This window comes from Gopherus flavomarginatus, chromosome 6 (genome assembly GCF_025201925.1).
Source record: "Gopherus flavomarginatus isolate rGopFla2 chromosome 6, rGopFla2.mat.asm, whole genome shotgun sequence".
Lineage (NCBI taxonomy): Eukaryota > Metazoa > Chordata > Testudines > Testudinidae > Gopherus > Gopherus flavomarginatus.
In genome coordinates this window covers 73,697,973-73,718,521 of record NC_066622.1, presented here as the reverse complement: position 1 = coordinate 73,718,521, position 20,549 = coordinate 73,697,973, and the positions used below count along the sequence as shown (strand labels likewise).

The 20,549-nt window shown below is 44.6% G+C and overlaps 2 protein-coding genes across 7 annotated transcripts in view; one reads left to right on the top strand and one right to left on the bottom strand.

The window, feature by feature from the left end:
• The window catches only part of TUBGCP2 (tubulin gamma complex associated protein 2), an 88,667-nt gene extending 84,079 nt beyond the window's left edge, over positions 1-4,588 (bottom strand). Inside the window, exons 1-2 of one of the 2 annotated variants that reach the window (XM_050960081.1) lie at positions 4,483-4,588; positions 1,230-1,387 (exon numbers count right to left, since the gene is read on the bottom strand). In XM_050960081.1, coding sequence (XP_050816038.1) covers positions 1,230-1,379 — 150 coding nt within the window. In that variant the 5' untranslated portion in view covers positions 1,380-1,387; positions 4,483-4,588. Of the gene's footprint in view, positions 1-1,229; positions 1,388-4,321; positions 4,431-4,482 lie in introns of those variants that run through there. The other variant, XM_050960080.1, reaches the window with a different exon arrangement.
• Positions 4,589-4,685: 97 nt separating this feature from the next.
• Positions 4,686-19,265, top strand: ZNF511 (zinc finger protein 511). 5 transcript variants are annotated; one of them, XM_050960316.1, is made up of 8 exons: positions 4,881-4,978; positions 5,991-6,321; positions 7,492-8,113; positions 8,466-8,539; positions 9,822-10,023; positions 12,370-12,494; positions 14,351-14,539; positions 19,104-19,265. In XM_050960316.1, exons 3-8 carry the CDS (start codon positions 8,093-8,095, stop codon positions 19,171-19,173), a joined length of 681 nt encoding a protein of 226 aa, XP_050816273.1. In that variant the 5' UTR covers positions 4,881-4,978; positions 5,991-6,321; positions 7,492-8,092; the 3' UTR covers positions 19,174-19,265. The 5 variants fall into 5 exon arrangements, with proteins under 5 accessions (XP_050816270.1, XP_050816269.1, XP_050816273.1 ...); XM_050960315.1 differs by lacking the exon at positions 4,881-4,978 and adding an exon at positions 5,085-5,299; XM_050960314.1 differs by lacking the exon at positions 4,881-4,978 and having other exon boundaries at positions 5,085-6,321.
• The last annotated feature ends 1,284 nt before the right edge of the window (positions 19,266-20,549 follow it).

The window sequence follows — 20,549 nt, the reverse complement described above, 5'->3', positions numbered from 1 at the left end:
ATGCACAGATTTTTTATTTTTTTGGCACAGAATTCCCCCATGAGTGACTCTTCATACAGTTATTTTAACTAAATGGAATTGTGTGGCATTTTCAGGATCTAAAAATAAAGAGAGAAAATAAAGATACATAGTCATCTGCAACTATCTGCTAGACAGAAATAGAATACTGGGTTCTCTTACTGACTCTGGGCAAGGAGTATGATTCAGTTGTTAAAGCAACAGTCTTCAAGTTAGGGTTCTACTTGTTTATTTAATATTGTTTATATTTACACAATTCTCATTCATCTGTGGGTCTCAAAGTTCTTTGCAAAGGCAGGTATACAGGAATATCCGCATTGTACATACACCATGGCCAAGATCTGGCATATTCTTTCTGAAAGACAGTGTGGCTAAATGAATGAGTTACAGATCCAGGTTCTGTTCCAGGTTCCTTCAGAGTGGGCCTGTACAAACTCTAAACTCCAGATTCCCTCCCCATTTTACAGACAGGATATGATACCAATACTCTAGGCAGTAGGAAAACATGACGTCATGCTCAATAACCGGGATGGGAATTGCACAGAACTATTAATCATAAGTGGAAGAAGTGAGGCAACAACTCATGGACTCCTGGCCTTCCTCTAGGCCAAATGTACTCTGTTGGGGGGGGGGGGGGGTGCGGAGGGGGAGGGGAAGCAGCAACTCTATACTCCTGCTCATTTACAGATCCAAGGATAGCATTAGCCCTTTTGGAAACAGCATTATACTGAGAGCTGATGTTCAGCTAATTATCCTACACCAACCCCAAGTCTTTCTCAAGAGTCACTGCTTCCCAGGATAGAGACCCCCATCATATCAGGATGGCCTTTATTCTTTGTTCCTAGATGCATACGTTAAATGTCCTTATTAAATAGCGTATCATTTGCTTGCGCCCAGCTTACCAAGCAATTCAGATTGATCTGCATCGGTGACCTGCCCTCTTCATTATTTACCACTCTCCCAATTTGTGTGTCATCTGCACACTTTATCATGATGATTTTATATTTTCTTCCAGGTCATTGATAAAAATATTAAATAGCTTAGGGCCAATAATGATCCCTGAGCCCGCACAGGACACATCCCTGTTCAATGACAATTCCCTGTTTATGGTTATATTTTGAGAACTGTCAGCTAGTCACACTCCAATTAAGAAAAAAATGCATTTCAACCATCACTGCAGCCTACCAGTGAGTAAATCCAAACTAGCTCACCTTAGCACTGTGTGCAGACACAGTTGTGGTAATATAAGGCGTTCGGTTCTTTTGCAGGAGATCTATGTAAACTTCAGCTCCTTCCCCTCCATGAACACGCAGCAGGCTTAACAGCTCATTGACATCATGGTGAATGCGGAATTCACTCATGCTTCCACCTAGGGTTACAGATTTCACAGCACACTGAATGCAAAGCACAACAGATAATCTTACCACTAAAACTCAAAGCTAATCAATAAGGGTAAAAAAATTCCAAATTGCCTTAGTGGCCTAGGAGCCCAAGTCTCATTTTCAAAAATCAGACAAGCTTAAATTTCACTGAAAGTCAACATAATTTAGACTCTTCAGTACCTAAATCATTTTTGAAATTGGGACTTAGGGCTTGTTTACACATGGTTATGACTATATTACAGAACTTATCGCTGCTAGTTCAGAGGCTCGTAGCTATGTTGGCGGGAGAAGCTCTTCCGCTGACATAGCACTGTCCACACCCGCTCTTAAGTTAGTTTAATTTACGTCACTCAAGGGGTGGCTTATTCATACTCCTGGGCAACATAAGTTATACCAACTTGAGCTGCATTGTGTACATAGCCATGCAGTTGTGCAGAAATATTGGTTCCTGCATAACTCCATATGTGGACACTTTTATTCTGGAATAAGAGTGCTTTATTCCTCTTTAGTTCAATCCACTTTTAAAGTGTATTAAACTAAACAGGAACAAGGCACACACATTCTTGAATAAGTGTGTCCACACATAGCTGTCCCTGAATAGTTCCAGATATAAAACAGTTCCATGTATAAACAAGCTGCTAGATTCCTAAGCCCCTTAGGCACTTTCTAAAATTTTACCCCACAGCTTTGTAATATGCAGAGTACAGGCTCTCTTCAGCAGAGGTTAAACTTAAAGGTGTTCCTGCAGGCTTCTGAAGGCTAGATTGCTCTCATACTTGCACCAAAATAAAAAAATCCTTTGTAATTCATACTTGCACCAAAAATCACCAAAGATGCAACTTAAAACTGAGTTAGGCCTAGTCTACTTGGGAGAAACTGACCAGGATAGCTATTTCAGAAAAATTATTCCAGCATAATTTAGCTATATTGGAATAACTTCCTCATGTGGACATAGTTCTGGAATAGTTACTTTCAGAACGGAGCATCCATGAGGGGGGAGTTATTGCATAATAGTGATAGTGGAATTGTTATTCTGAAATAGTTACAGTAGCCAATTTCCACATGTAGATTGGCTGTTAGTGATTACAGTGGAAAAGCTAGAGAAAAAAGTATTTCCTTTCCTTTGCCTCTCAGCCTCTGCCTACTTTGTCTCTTCATCTGATGACCAGATCTTAAACTCTCCATTAGTTACACTGACTCAACCATAAAGTATGCTTGGGGAGATGTCTCCCACTGAAGGGAGAGGAAGCCCTCTAGAGGTTAAATGGCAGGAAGGCAGCTGACCATCAGTTTACATTAACAAGTCTGCATGTCAAATAGGAAACATCTTGACCAAAGGCACAAAACTGAAAATCCCCATTAGCAGGAGAAAAGCAGGAAAATTGTATTTAAATAATGGTCAAATACTGAATAGCTGAATACTGGGAACAAGATACAAAGGTGATGGGCATGGTATAGAGACCTAGATTAAATTACAAAGAGTAAAATGCTCTAAAATCTGCCGGGCCCTTCCCTAAACCAATATTCTGCTCTCTATATATGCCTGGATCGCACAGTGAGGTCTTGCCTAGACTAGGATTTGGAAGTTTTTCGCTAACACATGTTAATAACCCAAACATCTCCCAAATCTGAGTCTAGAAAAGCCCTGGGAGAGATGAGTAGCACAGCAGATCTTCTCATCTTTAGAGATTCAAGGGTAAAAATGTGTCCAGTTTCTACTTATTACAGTTCCACCCATTTTCTTGCAACATCAAATCGAACAACAACGAATGGGAAAGAGATAACTGAATCCTCACACAGTTATTCTGAATTTAGCACTGTTTTTCAATATACTTAGCTAACTTCACTGGGAATGTCAATCAAATCCACACTTAAGAAAGTAACATACTAACATAAACCTGTGGGAATATAAGACTTGAGTTAAATCTGGTGGCTTTATCTCACAACAGGGTTTGAACTGTAAAGGAAACAGAAACATATCTGGAGTTTTAGCGAGGAGGAAACAGCGACTGATTTTGACTTATTGTCAGTAGATATCCTTACATACCAACATAAATTAGATATAGTACAGGGCTAGGCAAAGAGAAGATGAAAGGAGCAGACAGAGAGAGAGTCTGCATAAAAACAAAAGATGCTACTTCAGCTAAATTTTAAAAGCTCCTAATCAAATCCAGACAGAGAACGAACTCTGAGAATAATGGGATGAAGGGTCCTGTCACATTAATTCAGATTAAGGTCAGTGATGTAATAATGTGCACTGCCATGGTGGGAAAGATATTCCCAAACGGGTAGAACTAATGTTGGTCCCTGCAGACAGCAGTGGGGCTCCTCCACAACCAAGAACAGTGACACAACCAAAATGCTACAGCCAGGGGCTAGAAATCCCCTGGTATGCAAACTAAGCAGGGAGCCTCTCTCTCTGTCAGGTGAGCCCAGTGCCTGAACCTCTAAAGCAAACTGCAGAAACCTCTCTTCAAGAAAGCCTTTGTCCACCTCTGCACTGACACTACTGACATCCATCTGCCTGCCCCACAACACGTAAGATACGGTAATAAATCAACCAAGCACCCACGGGAGAGCAGTGCCAGAGAACCCCGAGCGTGGTGTTGCTATTAGTTTCGGGGAGAGGGCAGATCCCCCTGGGGGTCAGTACCGCCCGCAGAGCCAGCTCCCCCTGCCCGTCGCGTTGCCACTACGGGAACCGCTATGCCAGGTCCGCGGTTGCTGTGGGGGCCCCACTCGAGGCCCAGGTTCCCGCTCACTCCCTGGCGCCGGCGATAATCGCTCTCCAGGCGGCCCCGCACGAGCCCTGCGCTGAGGGCCGCGGGGGGGGGGGGGTTACATAGCCGAGCGGCAGCCCCCAACCCCGCTATCCTCATGCGTCCCACCACCCCGGCGCCTGCCCGGCTGGAAGCGGGTACCTTGTGCTGAGGCTGAGCAGCTCTCGCCGCCGCCGCGCGATGGGGGTGGGGCAGGCGGGGCGCGCGGAGCGGACGGCAGGTCGATGGGCGGGTAGGTGGCGCTCCGGCGCGCGCTCAGTGCGCGAGACTAGGGAAGGGCCGGGGGCTATTCAGGAATTCACACCGCAGCCGTTAGCGGGAGCCAGCAGCAGGCCCGCGGCGACCGGGCGGCGCACAGGGAAGAGGCGCGCAGACTCCGATTGGCTGACACAGAAGCGGCGGCATCCCTGGAGCCAATCAGAAAACAGGGTGGGGACCTGTCATTTCAGGGCACGCCCGCTCGTGTTTCCCGGCGCTGCCCTCATGATGTCTCCTCTTTAACCACAGCCCCGGATCGCTCCCAGACGTCACGGTACCCGACCCACTCCGATGTGACCCGGAAGTACCCGCCGACCCGGAAGCGATCTTCTCGTTCCCCCTGACCCCCAAAAGATGGCGGTCCGGTGAGCGCGCCCTGTTCGCGGGGACTTCGACAGGATGTTGCTGCCGCCGGAACTCAGCGTTTCGCTGCGCGTGGAGCGTCCCGTGTTGCCCGTCCGGCCCCGGACGCCGCCTCGGGCTCCGTTCTGCTTCTTCCCCAGCCGCCTCCGCTTCCATCGCCAACACGAATTCTTTGAGGTAAGGCCCCGGCTGCGACTACAGCTCCCGGCAGCCCTCGCGTGGCCTGTGACCTGCTACCCGAGGGGCAGGATGGGAAATGCAGTCCCAGCGGAGAGGGTGCCTGCGCGCTCGGCGGCGCCAGCTGGGACGAATAGCAGCGAGCGCTGTTCTCAGCCCCCCGGCCGTCCCCACAGGTTCCTCCGACCCAGTGCCCGGGGTCAGTGCCCGCCGGCTGCCCGGCCCGCGAGAGATACCTGCTCTCCAGTGGCGCCAGCCGCGAGAGCACAGATCACTCGGTGGACTCAGCCGAGGCTCTGTTTGGCAGTACCGTCTGTTTCGGTCTGACCCGTGAATTCGCGATCCCCGCCGTGGCCCCGCTGCCCTGGAGCTGATCCTGTGCCCCTACCCGCGCCTGACCTCTGCTCGCTCCTCACGCTGTTCCTCCGCCGGCAGGCAGGCAGCCAAAGAGGGGGCTCAAATTTTCTAGACGGCTGGAGCGTCTCAGGGCATTGCCAGGCGGGCCCGAGCCGCAGCCAAAATCCCATTCCTCCCAAATCAGGAGAGTTAACACTATGTTCCTGTTGAACGAAGGGAGCGTTTCATGTAGTCATGTGACTCAGGACCTGTGGTTTCAGGAAAATTGCCCTAAACTGTGAGACTGGCTGTAAGCCTGTCCCACTGGTGGCAGGAACCAGTCCAGCCCAGCAACCTCCAGGGATGAGTCCTTCATGTGGTCTAGCTGGGGAATGCTGTGGGTTAAATCTTCCTGATCCCCAATGGGCTGGGCATTGTGATGGCCAGGGACTTCAGGCTCTTGGACATGGGTCCTATTTGTCCACTCCGCTACAGTCCATGACATATTTTTATGTAGATCCTCATGTCTCTAGACCTTTTGGTTGCAGAAAAAGTCTTTTAGTGCAAAGCAAACTGAGGTGAGCCTAAGTCTGCAGACAGGTGGCTGTAGTACCTCTGCTGCTTTTCAGAGCTGTGTAAGTAGCAATGACGGTCAGGAATCCTCTGTGTTGTGCAGCTCTCAGGAAATGTCCGAGCAGCAGAGACAAGCACTAGAGTTCGTCACAGAGGTTGAGGACAAACTTCCAAACCAGTTAGGACCAGGAGCAGAACTGTGCAGACTCATCGGCCACCATCACCACCGCTCTTCATCACAGCAGCTAAAAGGCCCTACGTTGTGAGGGTGGAACAGAGAGTTCTTTTCAGCGGCCAGGTTGGGGTGAGACACACACAAGTGGGCATCAAATATATAAGACTTTGTTAGCAGATACAAAAACTAGATCCCTCTAGCAGGGCCAAGGACAGCACCCTGGAAGGAGTTACAACGCTCCCCTTTCCCAGCATCTAGGGTGAGTTTGTTGTCTTTCACCTGGATAGTGAGGCCTCTGCCTTTGGTTATAGATTCTGGCACTGTTAACTGAGTTTGTAACTAGTTAATGGCATGACTGGCAGCTCAATGTGTTGCCTAGGCTGGAACATGACAGTCTTGCTGTAACATTCAGCAGTTTTGTCAGTCTTCCGTCCTCCCAGCTTTCTGTGATATGATGTCTGAAGTGTAGTGTTCTGTTTTAGTGGTGCCTGTTAGGGCACTATCATCTGGTGAGGCACTGTGGAAGAACTGCTGAGTCTATTCCAGAATGCTCTGATATGCAGCTAGGGCAACATGATGCGTGCAGATGTGTAAACGTGATTATAATGGCAGAAAAGAAGCTGTATGGAAACAGATTAACAAATTTACAAGTAAAATGGTTCAAAGTGACTGTGCTTCTTTAAAAGCTGCAGTGAACTGTCCCCCCCCACCCCCTTTTTCTTTTTTTTTTAATTTATAAAGAAAAATTCTGAAACCAGTCCATGATAGCAGCATATTTGTTGCTGTGCTGCCTGATTTAGCCACTTGGAACTTCTCAGTCATGGCACAGACAGAACTCTTGACTCCTGCTCCAAAAGCACAGCCCCTTTCCACTTAAGCTAAAGAAGAATCCCCTTTGGATGTGTGATCCTTTTCAAACATTATGCCCATGAGTTAGTCTCGTTGACCTTGAGCGTCTCTAGAATTATGTAAAAGCAGCAAAGAATCTTGTGGCACCTTATAGACTAACAGACATTTTGGAGCATGAGCTTTCGTGGGTGAATACCCACTTAGTCAGATGCATGTAGTGGAAATTTCCAGGGGTAGGTATATATATGCAAGCAAGTTAGAGATAATGAGGTGAGTTCAATCAAGGAGGATGAGGCCTTGTTCTAGCAGTTGGGGTGTGAAAACCAAGGGAGGAGAAACTGGTTTTGTAGTTGGCAAGCCATTCACAGTCTTTGTTTAATCCTGAGCTGATGGTGTCAAATTTGCAGATGAACTGAAGCTCAGCAGTTTCTCTCTGAAGTTTGGTCCTGAAGTTTTTTTGCTGCAGGATGGCCACCTTAAGGTCTGCTATAGTGTGGCCATGGAGGTTGAAGTGTTCTACAGGTTTTTGTATATTGCCATTCCTAATATCTGATTTGTGTCCATTTTTCCTTTTCCGTAGAGACTGTCCAGTTTGGTCGATGTACATAGCAAAAGGGCATTGCTGGCATACGATGGCGTATATTACATTGGTGAACATGCAGGTGAATGAACCGGTGATGGTGTGGCTGATCTGGTTAGGTCCTGTGATGGTGTCGCTGGTGTAGATATGTGGGCAGAGTTGGCATCGAGGTTTGTTGCATGGATTGGTTCCTGAGCTAGAGTTACTGTGGTGCAGTGTGCAGTTACTGTTGAGAATATGTTTCAGGTTGGCTGTGGGCGAGGACTGGCCTGCCACCCAAGGCCTGTGAAAGTGTGGGATCATTGTTCAGGATGGGTTGTAGATCCCTGATGATGCGTTGGAGGGGTTTTAGCTGGGGACTGTATGTGATGGCCAGTGGAATCCTGTTGGTTTCTTTCTTGGATTTGTCTTGCAGTAGGAGGCTTCTGGGTACATGTTTGGCTCTGTTGATCTGTTTCCTTATTTCCTCGTGCGGGTATTGTAGTTTTGAGAATGCTTGGTGGAGATTTTGTAGGTATTGGTCTCTGTCTGAGGGGTTAGAGCAGATGCGGTTGTACCTCAGTGCTTGGCTGTAGACAATGGATCGTGTGATGTGCCCGGGATGGAAGCTGGAGGCATGAAGGTAGGCATAGCGGTCGGTAGGTTTTCGGTATAGGGTGGTGAATTATGTTCTCACTTGTTAGCAACAAAGCAGCTGATAGTAACAGTAAAGAACGCTAGTACATGTGTGTACACAAGCCCTGGGGCTCTGTTGAGTATGCCAAGTTGCACTTATAATCGTGGTCTATAAGCTGGGTTTAGCTATGTTAGATCAATATATTATGCTTGATCCAGAGTCAAGTTCACAGTAACATGTATTCTCCTTCTTAACTCTCTTTTAACAGAGTTACTTGTTGGGAATAAAAATAATATCCAATTTGCTTTTTGAACACACATTGCTGTAACATGCGTATAATCGCTATTCCCTGTTCCAGGATGGAGACATTCATAGACACTTATATCTCCAAGATATCCTAACAAATGTTACCGAAGTGACCGAAAGATCCAAGTAAGTGGTGTCGTTCAAATTCAAATTCTGTTTTGGGTCCTGTTAACAAAAATGCATTTTACTGAATTTTGATTCTCCCTCTAACTACCAGTTTGTGGTCCATACTGTCTGTCAGTGTTGTATACATCTGGCTTGGACTGGATTCATTAAGGATAAACAAATGTTGAATAGTTGTGGAGTACTTTCAATCATTCCTAGTACCAGATGAAAGTAAACTGATTCCCCTTTGTTATTTCTTGACAAAGAGAGGTCTCTTGATGGATGGTACAGTTTTTTTTGCTTGTTTGTTGCAACTTCAGATAAGCTTTGGCGCCTCTTTCCTTCAGAGGAATATTTCTCCATACACCAGTTCAAAAACATCAGCATAAGTGATTGGAGTTGAGTCTTATTTGTCTGAGTTATACAGACACGAGACAGGGATGTTTTCAATCTCCTTTATTTTTTGCGCTAATCATGGAAACGGAGAAGGAGGGAAGGAAGACATCACAAAGTGCCTTACAGGTCGAATATGTGATAGTTATTGAACCTGAAGCTTTCCCTATAGTTATTGAAAGAAATTCAGGTTTTGAGGAAGCATTTGGGTTTAAAATGATGTTAAATCTGAAATGTTGGTTATCTCTTTGCCAGATCTGGATAAATCATCCCTTCAGAAAACGTGGGTGTAAATGGGCAATGCATTCCCAAAGGTACTGGGGAATTTAAACTTAAATCTCAGCTAACCTAGAAGATATGAGTAAATTACATGATAGATCATTACTTCAGTCAATTAAAAAAAATTTGGAGTTCAGGGGATGTTTCGTCAGGGAAAATAACCTTGTCAAAATGAACACATTGCCCAAGATTTACATCTAGTTTCAAAATATTCAGTAGTCATCCCAGAAAAAACTCGAAGGCACCTAGAGAACAAAGTGAGCTATTTCATAGAGATCTGCCGGGATTTTGAAATATAAAGCTCATACCTCATATTGCTGACCAGTATTAATTCATTACATAATTAATTGTAAGTTCAGCTCTGTATGCATGACCCACGGGTTCTAGCTGTGAGTTAGGTAAAAGGAGTTTGAGCCACAAATATGAGTTCCTAATTACAAAATCTTCGCAAACTAATTCTGTTGTCTCTCCAGTTTAATAGTGCTCATCTTCTCCTGTGTCAAGTAGATCTTAATGAAAACTACCATAATGTAAAGATTTTATTTAGATGTATGCAGAAGAACTGATTCACATGCTCTGGGTGGTCTTGACAAAAACTAAAAATACAAATGTTTTCATTGCTTCCTTCTAGGGTGTCAGAATTCTGTTGTCATATTGTTGGGTGCTGCCAGGTCTTTGATACCTTAGAGGGTTATGAACACCACTACAACACACTGCACAGGAACATGTGCTCTTTCTGCAAACGCTCTTTCCCCTCTGTGCATCTGTTAGATACTCACATCCTGGAGTGGCATGACTCTCTCTTCCAAATAATGGCAGAGAAGCAAAATATGGTGAGTTGTAAGCAAGGATTTCATTGTGTATCCAGCACGTGAGAACATTCTAGTAACACCCCCACCCCCTGCACAATAATTTTGCTTCCCCCTCTCCCCCAACTCATTTTTGGGTCAGGACCCCTACAGTTACAACACTGAAATTTCAGATTTAAATAGCTGAAATCATAAAATGTACTATTTTTAAAATTCTATGACTCTGAAATTGACCAAAACGGACTGTGTATTTGGTACGGTCCTAGTTAGAGAGAGAGCACAAGACACAAGTTGATTCATGCAAAAGGAAAACAATAACATTCTTTGCAGTCTCTAGTTCCTTCTATCCAATGATCTCTAAGCACTGCATGTTCTTTATGCCTCAATGTCCAGTGATTTAAGAATGTATTATTCTTGTTTTTCTAATGGAGAAACTGTGGCTCTCGGAGAGGAAGAGACTTTCCCATGGTCATACACAGTGCCAGGAGTAGAACCCAGATCTCCTGCATGTAGGACTAGCCATCCTCTCTCCTTTGCTTTTTGTAAAAATAAGAATAAGTGGATAAACACAAGTGTGTAAGTCTGACTTGAGCTAACTTCTCCCTAGGATAATAGTACCTAAAGGAGAGAAACAAGGGAAATGGATCTCCTGTCAAGCAGGCTCTGTCCTGCATGTGCAGTGCTAGAGTAGTCGGTTTGCCCATCTGTGAAGCTGGAATAGTTAACTGGTTTAATCAAACTAAGAACATAAGAACAGCCATACTGGGTCAGACCAAAGGTCCATCCAGGCCAGTATCCTGTCTACCGACAGTGGCCAATGCCAGGTGTCCCAAAGGGAGTGAACCTGACAGGTAACAATCAAGTGATCTCTCCCCTGCCATCCGACTCCACCTTCTGACATACAGAGGCTAGGGACACCATTCCTTACCCATCCTGGCTAATAGCCATTAATGGACTTAATCTCCATGAATTTATCTAGTTCTCTTTTAAACCCTGGTATAGTCCTAGCCTTCACAACCTCCTCAGGTAAGGAGTTCCGCAGGTTGACTGTGCGCTGTGTGAAGAAGAACTTCCTTTTATTTGTTTTAAACCTGCTGCCCATTAATTTCATTTGGTGGCCCCTAGTTCTTATATTATGAGAGCAAGTAAATAATTTTTCCTTATTCACTTTCTCCACACCACTCATGATTTTATATACCTCTAGCATATCCCCCCTTAATCTCCTCTTTTCCAAGCTGAAAAGTCCTAGCCTCTTTAATCTCTCCTCATATGGAGAGATTACTGTTCCAAACCCCTAATCATTTTAGTTGCCATTCTCTGAACCTTTTCTAGTGCCAGTATATCTTTTTTGAGATGAGGAGCCCACATCTGTATGCAGTATTCAACATGTGAGCGTACCATGGATTTATATAAGGGCAATAAGATATTCTCCATCTTACTCTCTATCACTTTTTTTAATGATTCCTAACACCCTGTTCACTTTTTTGACTGCTGCTGCATACTGCATGGATGTCTTCAGAGAACTATCCATGATGACACCAAGATCTCTTTCCTGATTAGTTGTAGCTAAATTAGCCCCCATCATATTGTATGTATAGTTGGGGTTATTTTTTCCAATGTGCATTACTTTACATTTATCCACTAGCTTCCAACTTTGCTAATATCTAAGCATCCTGAGTTCAGTCAGCAGATACTTCTCTTTTCTGTCCTCTGTAAACTACACATTTTTGATCAAGGAGGTTTCCTGCTGACACCATGTGCAGGTACTTGGGGAGCCAGTATTGCACTCTCCAGGATTTTGCCTGATGGGCCTTAGTAGTTTGGACTTTACCTCATACACATGCAGTCAAGAAACCATGTGCAAGGGGTGGCAGAAAATAAACAATATTTTCCTAATACCAGAGATGGAAGTACTCCCTAATACTAGAGATAGAAGTAGTTTCCTAACAAATTAAACGAGTTCCAAATTTTGTGAAACAATCTCAGCGCACCCATGTAACTTGAAGATTGTAATGTGTGAATTATATTGGCTTTCGTAGGTTTTTAAGGCTAAAAGGAACCACGCAATCATATGGTCTTAATGAGACAGGCCATAAAATACACTACCCCCAGTGGTTCCTGTGGTGGAGGGAATGACTTTTCCCTCATGCGTAAACAAAAGTTGTAGAGCCCAATAGTTTGTGATTGGACTAAATCACTTTTCAGAGAGGATCCAGTAGATGATGGTGATACATCTTTAGTACTGTGTATCAATATAGAAGTGCCAGGTAGACATCTTGTCTTGCCTTGGAGAAAGTCTGTGTGAATAACTCCCATCTTGCTTATACTGCATAAGTTTTAGAATTACCTTTCTCTCTCCTCGCTTTTTAGTATCAGTGTTTGGTAGAAGGCTGTGCGGAGAAGTTCAAGAGCAGCAAAGACCGAAAAGATCACTTAGTCAAAGTACATCTTTATCCTTCTGATTTTCGATTTGATAAACCAAAAAAAGCTAAAAGGTAAGTGCCAAGTACACTGACAAAGCAAGCATTTATCCTTCTGTTTGCTGGGGACTGGTCCTCAGAAGCAGAGAACACCTGAAAATCCAGCAATCTCTTGCTTCTCTGGGTTTAGTCCGTAGCACTTCATATTTACACAAGCTAGTGTCAGATTCCAGAGCTCATGCATTCCCTTCCTGTAATTGCACTAGTTTATTTCTGACCTCTGGAGCATAAAGAGGTTGTTTACTGAATGCAAAAATTTTAGGGCCTAGCATGCGAATTCATGAACCAAGGAAAACTGGCCTTCGGGTCCTTCCAACAGGGATGACTCAGCCACATCACATGAGTGAAAGGGGTGCTAAAAAGACATTTGCTCACTCCTCATCAGTGAACCAGTGAGTCCTCCCTGTTCTGCTGAGCCACTTGCTTCCCTTGCACTCTCCCTGAAGTACAGAGCCGAGCTGCAATCACAGCAGCACCTGCTCTGCTCCAAAGGGTGCACTCTGTTCCCTTCTCTGCCTGTGTACTTCAGGGAGGTGAGTGAGTGCAGGGCTGAAGGGCAAACAGTCTCTAGTGTGGCGTCGGTGGCAGGGAAAGGCCTGCTAAGCTGTGTCAAGTGCAGGAATCCATCCCCAGAGTGAGTGCATGGGCCTGGAGAGCCAAACACATGCTTAGGAATCCTATCCCAGGTGGAGGAGGCTGGCAAGTCAACCAGAGGGTACCAGTGACCCTGCACAAGCCAGGGCCAGAGCCAGAGCCATTTCCTCCCAGTTCACGCTATCTGTGGGTTAGGGTGCTGCCCACAGCCATATGATGCCTGTCCCTCACCTCTTCTGTAGCACTCTCTATTCTGGTTGGAAAAACATGGCAGAACAGAGGCATGCTCCTTTGTTTGGTGCTTGGCTCTCTGTCCTGGCCATGGAGCAGTGGAAACATAAGGGAGAGGAGCCAGCCATGAGTTTGCAGCTGAGTCTGGAGGAAGAGGAGAGAGAGAGAGACTGCTGTAGATACTTACATAGGATTCCTTTCAGTGCTACATGAACAGCTGGAGAAGCAAAGTCCTGATTGGTCCCATGCATAGGCATGCCCATTTCTCAGGCGGCTGTAAGAAGTTATGTAGTAGTGGTTTGGATACAGACACACTTACATGAAGCAATGATGTTACTAATCAACTTTTTCATCTCTCCCCTAATATTGCCATTCCTATTCCAAGGCTGGGGAACCATGGAGGCTTATTTAGCAATGAAGGGTGATCGCTATCCTTAACAGTTTAGTAAGCACACAGTGGAGCAGAGCCATTGGCTCTTACAGACTGATCTGAGCAGTGACACTGGCAATGGCCAGTGATCTCTCAGGCAATCAAACCCACTCTGTTATCACTAGTTTTCAGTTGAATGGCTTAGAACGTAGAAAGGAAGTGAACTGCTGATTGTAGAAAGTGTCTTTCTTAGCCATGGATCAGGCACCAACATTCATCTCTTTGGAGCATGATGCCCTATGCTATGGAAGGAAGGAAACTCATTGGCCCTGCTCAGCCAGATGAACCCAGTTAAGCTTAATGGGCGTAAGAAAGAAGCTTGTGGTGAAGCCCATGTACTGTAATGCAGTAGTTCTGACTCTCCACTCTGCAGACCCCCTTGTAAGAGAGCTCCTCCTGTGAGCCAGCTTCCCTCTAGCACTGCAGTGCTCTGCTTGCTTGAACATTTTACAGGCCACCCAGAGTGACCAAGGACACTCGCTGCCCTCGGCTAGGCCTCCTCTGACTCTCCTGAGCCTGTTTTACTTAATTTGTTTTGTAGTTTTTGTAGGCCCTTGAGCCTAAGCTGACTAGGAGGTAGTTGGCAGCTCCTGAAAGGAGGGTTTTGTTTCTGCAGCAGCACCAAGCACAGTAAGCCTCCCTCTAAGCTGGATGTGAGCATGCCAATGGATGTGAATGTGGAGACTTACGAGCAGTCGCAAGTGGATTCCATGGAAATCTGTCCAAGTGAGAGCGTGGAGAATCCTACCCAGCCTGTGAGTGGCCCGATTTCATCACTGCAGGAGAAAAAGCTCTATAAATCCAGGTCTGTTTTCCTTTATGTAAACGCCTTGTGGCAGGATTCAGGTCTTTATATGTGCTGGGGCAGTACCTAACACAATAGGGCCATGATCTTAACTGGGGCTTTGGATGCTCTTGTGATACCTTTAAGTGCTCATCCCAAGTGAGGGCTGAGCCTTCTAAATACACATTTATGCACAAAGCTTAGCACTTCTGAAAAGTTAACATGACTTTTAATTGATGTTTGCAAAGAGTTTGAAGAAAAAAAGCAAATTCTTGGTGTTTATTTGCAGTTTACTAGGATTAAACTGCTGTTTCTGTACTTAACAGGTGGCAGCAGCAAATGACTGCTTTGTGCATTGATAGTGATTCATTTCTTTGATTCTTGCGGTCACAACTGAGAATCTTTGCAGTAACAGAGAATTGTAATGAATGAGAAGCACACACTGACCCAAGGAAATGCCCTCAAATTCACCTTTTTTAAATAATCAGCCAGCCTGGGGGACCCGGAAGGGATGCAGTCTTCTCTTGAGTCTTACTTAGGATCCAGTTAAAGCAAGTGGATTTGATTATGTGCTGCACCTCCAGCAGGTGAGGTGAGGTTGTGCAAAGGTGGTTCCAAATTCTGGGCTGCTCTGTGGATTGAAACTGCCACCAGTATAGTTAGAGCAGCCTCTGGTTAACTGGGACTTGCAAGGGGCAGCGTAGAGTCAATTGTGGTTCCTGTACAGCCCTTGTATGCTACTGCAGCAATGCACGGGGCCAGGATGGGGGTCAAAACCTATCCCTATATAGGTATTCTTTTCTTTGAAGTTCATTATGTGTATTGTTAATAGGGCCGTCAAACGATTAAAAAAATTAATCACAATTAATTGCCGTTTTAATCATACTTGTAAACAATAATAGAGTACCAATTTAAATTTATTATGAGTATTTTTGGATGTTTTGCTACATTTTCAAATATATTGATTTCAGTTACAATGTAGAATACAATGCTCACTTTATATAATTTTTATTACAAATATTTTGCAAGTCGAAGCATGACAGGGCATAAGAATGTTTAACATATTTGGCAGATAAATACCTTGCAACGCTGGCTGCAACAGCCATGCGAATACCTGTTCTCACTTTCAAGTGACATTGTAAATAAGTAGTAGGCAGCATTATCTCCTGTAAATATAAACAAACTTGTTTGTCTTAGTGATTGGCTGAACAGGAAGTAGGACTGAGTGGACTGGTAAGCTCTGAAGTTTTACATTGTTTTGTTTTTGACTGCAGTAATATAAAAAAAAAATTCTACATTTGTAAGTTGCACTTTCATGATGAAGAGATCGTACTAGAGTACTTGTATTAGGTGAATTGATCAATGCTATTTCTTTTTTACAGTGCAAATATTTGTAATAAAGATATAAAGTGAGCACTGTACATTTTGTATTCTGTGCAATTGAAATTAATATATTTGAAAACGTAGAAAAACATCCAAAACTATTTATAATAAATTTAAATTGGTATTCTATTATTGTTTAATGGAGTGATGAATTGTGATTAACTGCAGTTTTTAATTTTTTAATTGGGTTAATTTGTTTTGAGGTAATCACTTGAATTAACAGTGATTAATTGACAGCCCTAATTGTTAGTAACACCTGAGGTTTTTAACTCAAAAATAATTCTAGGGATCTAATTCACTTGTCAGCATTTCTGCTGTTTTATTATTTGCATTTTCTCTCAAACCTGATCTAGTCACTGTCACTTGACAAAAATTCTCCACCAGTTCTGCGGAGTTGGCGTTAGCACTGGTGGGAGCCGTAGTATAGACGAGGCTCTACTGGCCAGGCACATTTTTACCATATTGTCCATTAATATGGTGAAAAAAGTTCAAATGAGATGGTGGAAAAATGGCTCTAGCTGCAGGAGACTTACTTACACAAGTACTAACACTGGTCCAGAAAAACAGAGTGAATATTTTTGTAAAATTACCTAACTTGGCCCAGGCCTCAGTCCCAGGCTTCAAGCCTTGCCTACCCATAATAATGGTAAAAATGTCAAAGCCCACAAAAGGATATTGCACTCATTTAGCTATATTGCTTTCTAAACCAATAAAGTTAAATCAGTGCAACTTTGTTGTGTAGACAGGGCCTAGCCACAGACTTTTCAGTCTCCTTTAAGATACAAATGTATAACTTAAACTTCACTTTATCAAAAAGTTGAATTGGGGGCGAGTAGTAGCTTTCCAAGTTCTGCCCACAAAATAAGGTCCTTCTGCTTCAGATGCTAAAATAAGACACTGCTCACATTAAACTGCAGATTTTCAAAAAATGATCATGTGTGTTCTGCTGGGCTTGACTCTCCCTTGGTGAGGCTTGGCTCCTTGATTTAGGAGGAGGGAGGAATAAGAGAAGTATCCTCTACGTGTAACATACATGGTGCCAAAATGAGCTGTTACTCTTAGGCCTTGGCTACACTGTCACTTTACAGCGCTGCAACTTTTTCGCTCAGGGGTGTGAAAAAACACCCCCCCGAGCACAAGCTACAGCGCTGTAAAGTGCCACTGTAAACGGTGCCGCAGCGCTGGGAACGCGGCTCCCTGCGCTGTAAGCTAATCCCCAGGGGGAGGTGGAGTAAGTGCAGCGCTGGGAGAGCTCTCTCCCAGCGCTGGCGCCGCGACCACACTTGCACTTCAAAGCGCTGCTGCGGGAGCGCTCCCACGGCAGTGCTGTACAGCTCTAAGTGTAGCCATACCCTTAGTGGCTTGTGCAGATCTTCATAATGTGATGTTTTTTTCCCCTCTCCTTTGGGCAGTGAAATAGTTAAGTGTTGACATGTCAACTCAGATGCCTAACAATAACTCACCGACTGAGTGAGATGAACAGGGAAATTCAAACCTCACAGATGCTGTTTCAGGTTTTCTGTAGGCAGACACCACTGCATCTGTTAAAAACCCTTCAAAATGTGAACAGAATGTATCATTCATAGATTCCAAAGCCAGAAGGGACCATTATGATCATCTGGCCTGACTTCCTGTATGTCACAGGCCAGAGAACTTCCCCCAAAATACCATAATTCCTAGAGCAGATCTTTTAGAAAAACATCCAATCTTGCTTTAAAAGTTGTCAGTGATGGAGAATTTATCATGACCCTTGGTAAATTGTTCTAATGATTCATTACTCTCACTATTAAAAATGTATGCCTTTATTTCCAGTCTGAATTTGTCCAGCTTCAAATTCCAGCCTTTGGATCATATTATATCTTTATCTGCTACATTGAAGAGCCCATAATTAAATATTTGCTTCCCATATAGATACTTGTAGACTGTAATCAAGTCACCCCTTAACCTTCATTTTGTTACACTCAAGAAGCTCAACCTATTTAGCTTATCATTATAAGGGGACATAACGGTTTTCAAGTACATAAAAAGTTGTTACAAGGAGGAGAGAGAAAAATTGTTCTTAACAGCTGGGGATAGGGCAAGAAGCAATGGGCGTAAATAGCAGCAAGGGAGGTTTAGGCGGGACATTAGGAAAAACTTCCTAACTGTCTGGGTAGTTAGGCATTGGAATAAATTGTCTGGGGAGTTTGTGGAATCTCCATCATTGAGGATTTTTAAGAGCAGGTTAGACAAATACCTGTTAGAGATGGTGTAGATAATACGTGGTCCTGCCATGAGTGCAGGGGACTGGACTAGATGACCTCTTGAGGTCCTTTCCAGTCCTATTATTCTGTAAGGCATGTTTTCTAATTCTTCAATCGTTGTATCGACCCTTTCCAATCTATCAACATCCTTCTTGAATCATGAGCACCAGAACTGGACACAGTATAACAGCAGCAGTTGCACCAGTGGCAAATACTGAGGTAAAATAACCTCTCTACTCCTACTTGAAATTCTCGTTTATGCATCTCAGGATCACATTAGCTTTTTGACCACAGTGTCACACTGGGAACTAATGTTCAGTTGATTATCTGCCATGACCTCCAAATCTCTTTCAGTGTCACTGCTTCCCAGGATAGGGTCCCCCATCCTATAAGTATGGCCTACATTCTTTGTTCCCAAACATATACTTTTACATTTAACTGTATTAAAATGCATATTATTTGCTTGGGGCCAGTTAACCAAGTGATCCATATCGCTCTGAATCAGTGACATGTCCTCTACATTATTTTATCACTCTCCCAATCTTTGTATCATCTGCAAATGTTATCAGTCATGATTTTGTGTTTTCTTCGAGGTCATTGATGATGATGATAAATAGCGTTCATAAAGGCTAGGGGGATTTTTAAAGAGTTTAGGGTATGGAGAACTAAAGGGTTGCCAAGGAGAGGTGGAAGTATGCGGTCTCCTCACAGACCAATCCTTCCCCATTCAGGTCCTGCCTTTACATTGCTGACTGTGTCCCTGTGAAGCAGAACTTTTGCTAATGCGCTCTCTGTTAAACAGCAGTCATTGTCATTTCCTATCAGATTAAGTTGGTTTTTTGTTAGGCATCTTAGCAAAGTGACCATTCCGGTTAAGTGTGCTCTGAGTGGCACATACATAAGTACAAAAAAACAAGACATTAAGATTTTTGTATTAACATGGTATATTTTTGTTGCAGAATCCCATCAACCATTTGCTTTGGGCAGGGCGCCAGCCGAGGATTTAAAAGCATGAAGAAGAAAGTATGAAGGTCACTGGAGCAGAGTCACAAGGAATGACAAGTAAAGACAAGCAGAAAAGGCCTTGCCCCTGAGGTTAATAAAAGATACAACTAATCGTTTATGGGTTTGCGTGCTTCTCCTGGTTGAGCTCAACAATGGATGTGTTGAATTTGCTGTACACTGAGGGCAGGGAAAGCTTGGGGCTGTCCATTGTAATCATGGATGATCCAACACCAGCAATTTCTGCAGCAAGGAAAAGCAAGAGAGAAGGAAGGAGGAGGGGATCTTATGTTTGTAGATGTTTGAGTTCCATAAATGCATGGAGAAGGGGCACTTAACCAAAGGGCTGTATTTGTTTCCCTTCCCCGTTCCACCACGGGCTTCTGTACTCCACTCACTCCTTTGTCTGGGAACGAGCTGGACGATGTGGTAAAGGTGGTGGTATGCCAGCGTTCCATCACCATCAAAGTAAGGGTAAACACTCCCCTGCCCAAAAGGCTGAGGAGGTGTTGATGGGGGCCAGCTGGAGTATGACTGGGAGTTCATGGGCTCAGTTAAACCTGGAGACCTCACAGCCCCTGCCATGCTACAGGCCAAGCTGTACCAATTCCTGGAAGACTCACGAGGCTCCAGGAGGAAGGCACTCTCCAGAAGTCGGAGGGATTTCAATCTCCTCTTCCAGGGCGTAAGGGCCATATTGGGAGGGTCAAGGGATCAAGGAGTGGCACTCCACAGCCTACCAGTGAACTCACAGATTCCACAATTCCCTGACACCTTTGGGAAGCACAGGTGCAGGTGGTGCGGCTGCCCCCAATTAAACCAAATACTATTGCATCTCTGAATACAAGAGGCTGTAGGATGAGTCTCTGCTGATGATAGGTACTCTGCTCGCTTAGTGGGGGGTGGGGGTGGTACTCTGTGATTTTCCTGCAGGAGACTCACATAGATTCAGCCACCAAACCCAGCTAGGAGCTGGAGTGGGAGGGAAGAGGGTGTACTTCAGCCACCTCACTGCACTCTTGGGCTGGGTGGCCACTCTTGTTTTCCCTGGACCTATGGCCCAAGGTCCTGGGGGTTGCCGAGGTCATGCCAGGGTGCCAGCTGCACTTCTGGGTCTGCATGGAGGGGCTGATCCTCAATCTTGTCAACATCTGTGCCCTGATACCCAATCCCGAAGCAGGTGCAGTTGTATCCACGGGCTTTTGCCTTCCTTGGCACTTTGGATTCTCCTAAGTGCCTGGTCCTGGGTGGGGATTTTAACAGCACCCTGGATGTGTCTGAGAGAAGTGCTAGGCCACAGTGGATGTCCTCAGGGATATCGTTACACCCTGGTAGATGTCTGGAGCAACCACCACCTGGATGACTCCACCACCTTTTCCTGTGTCTGTGTGGAGGATACTCAG

Bases quoted from the DNA above. Each gene is read 5' to 3' on its own strand.
- ZNF511 (XM_050960312.1), top strand. From the start codon at position 4,838: ATGTTGCTGCCGCCGGAACTCAGCGTTTCGCTGCGCGTGGAGCGTCCC. The intron at 4,979-8,465 runs GTAAGGCCCCGG...TCCCTGTTCCAG, and splicing joins GCCAACACGAATTCTTTGAG to GATGGAGACATTCATAGACA. The intron at 8,540-9,821 runs GTAAGTGGTGTC...GCTTCCTTCTAG, and splicing joins GAAGTGACCGAAAGATCCAA to GGTGTCAGAATTCTGTTGTC.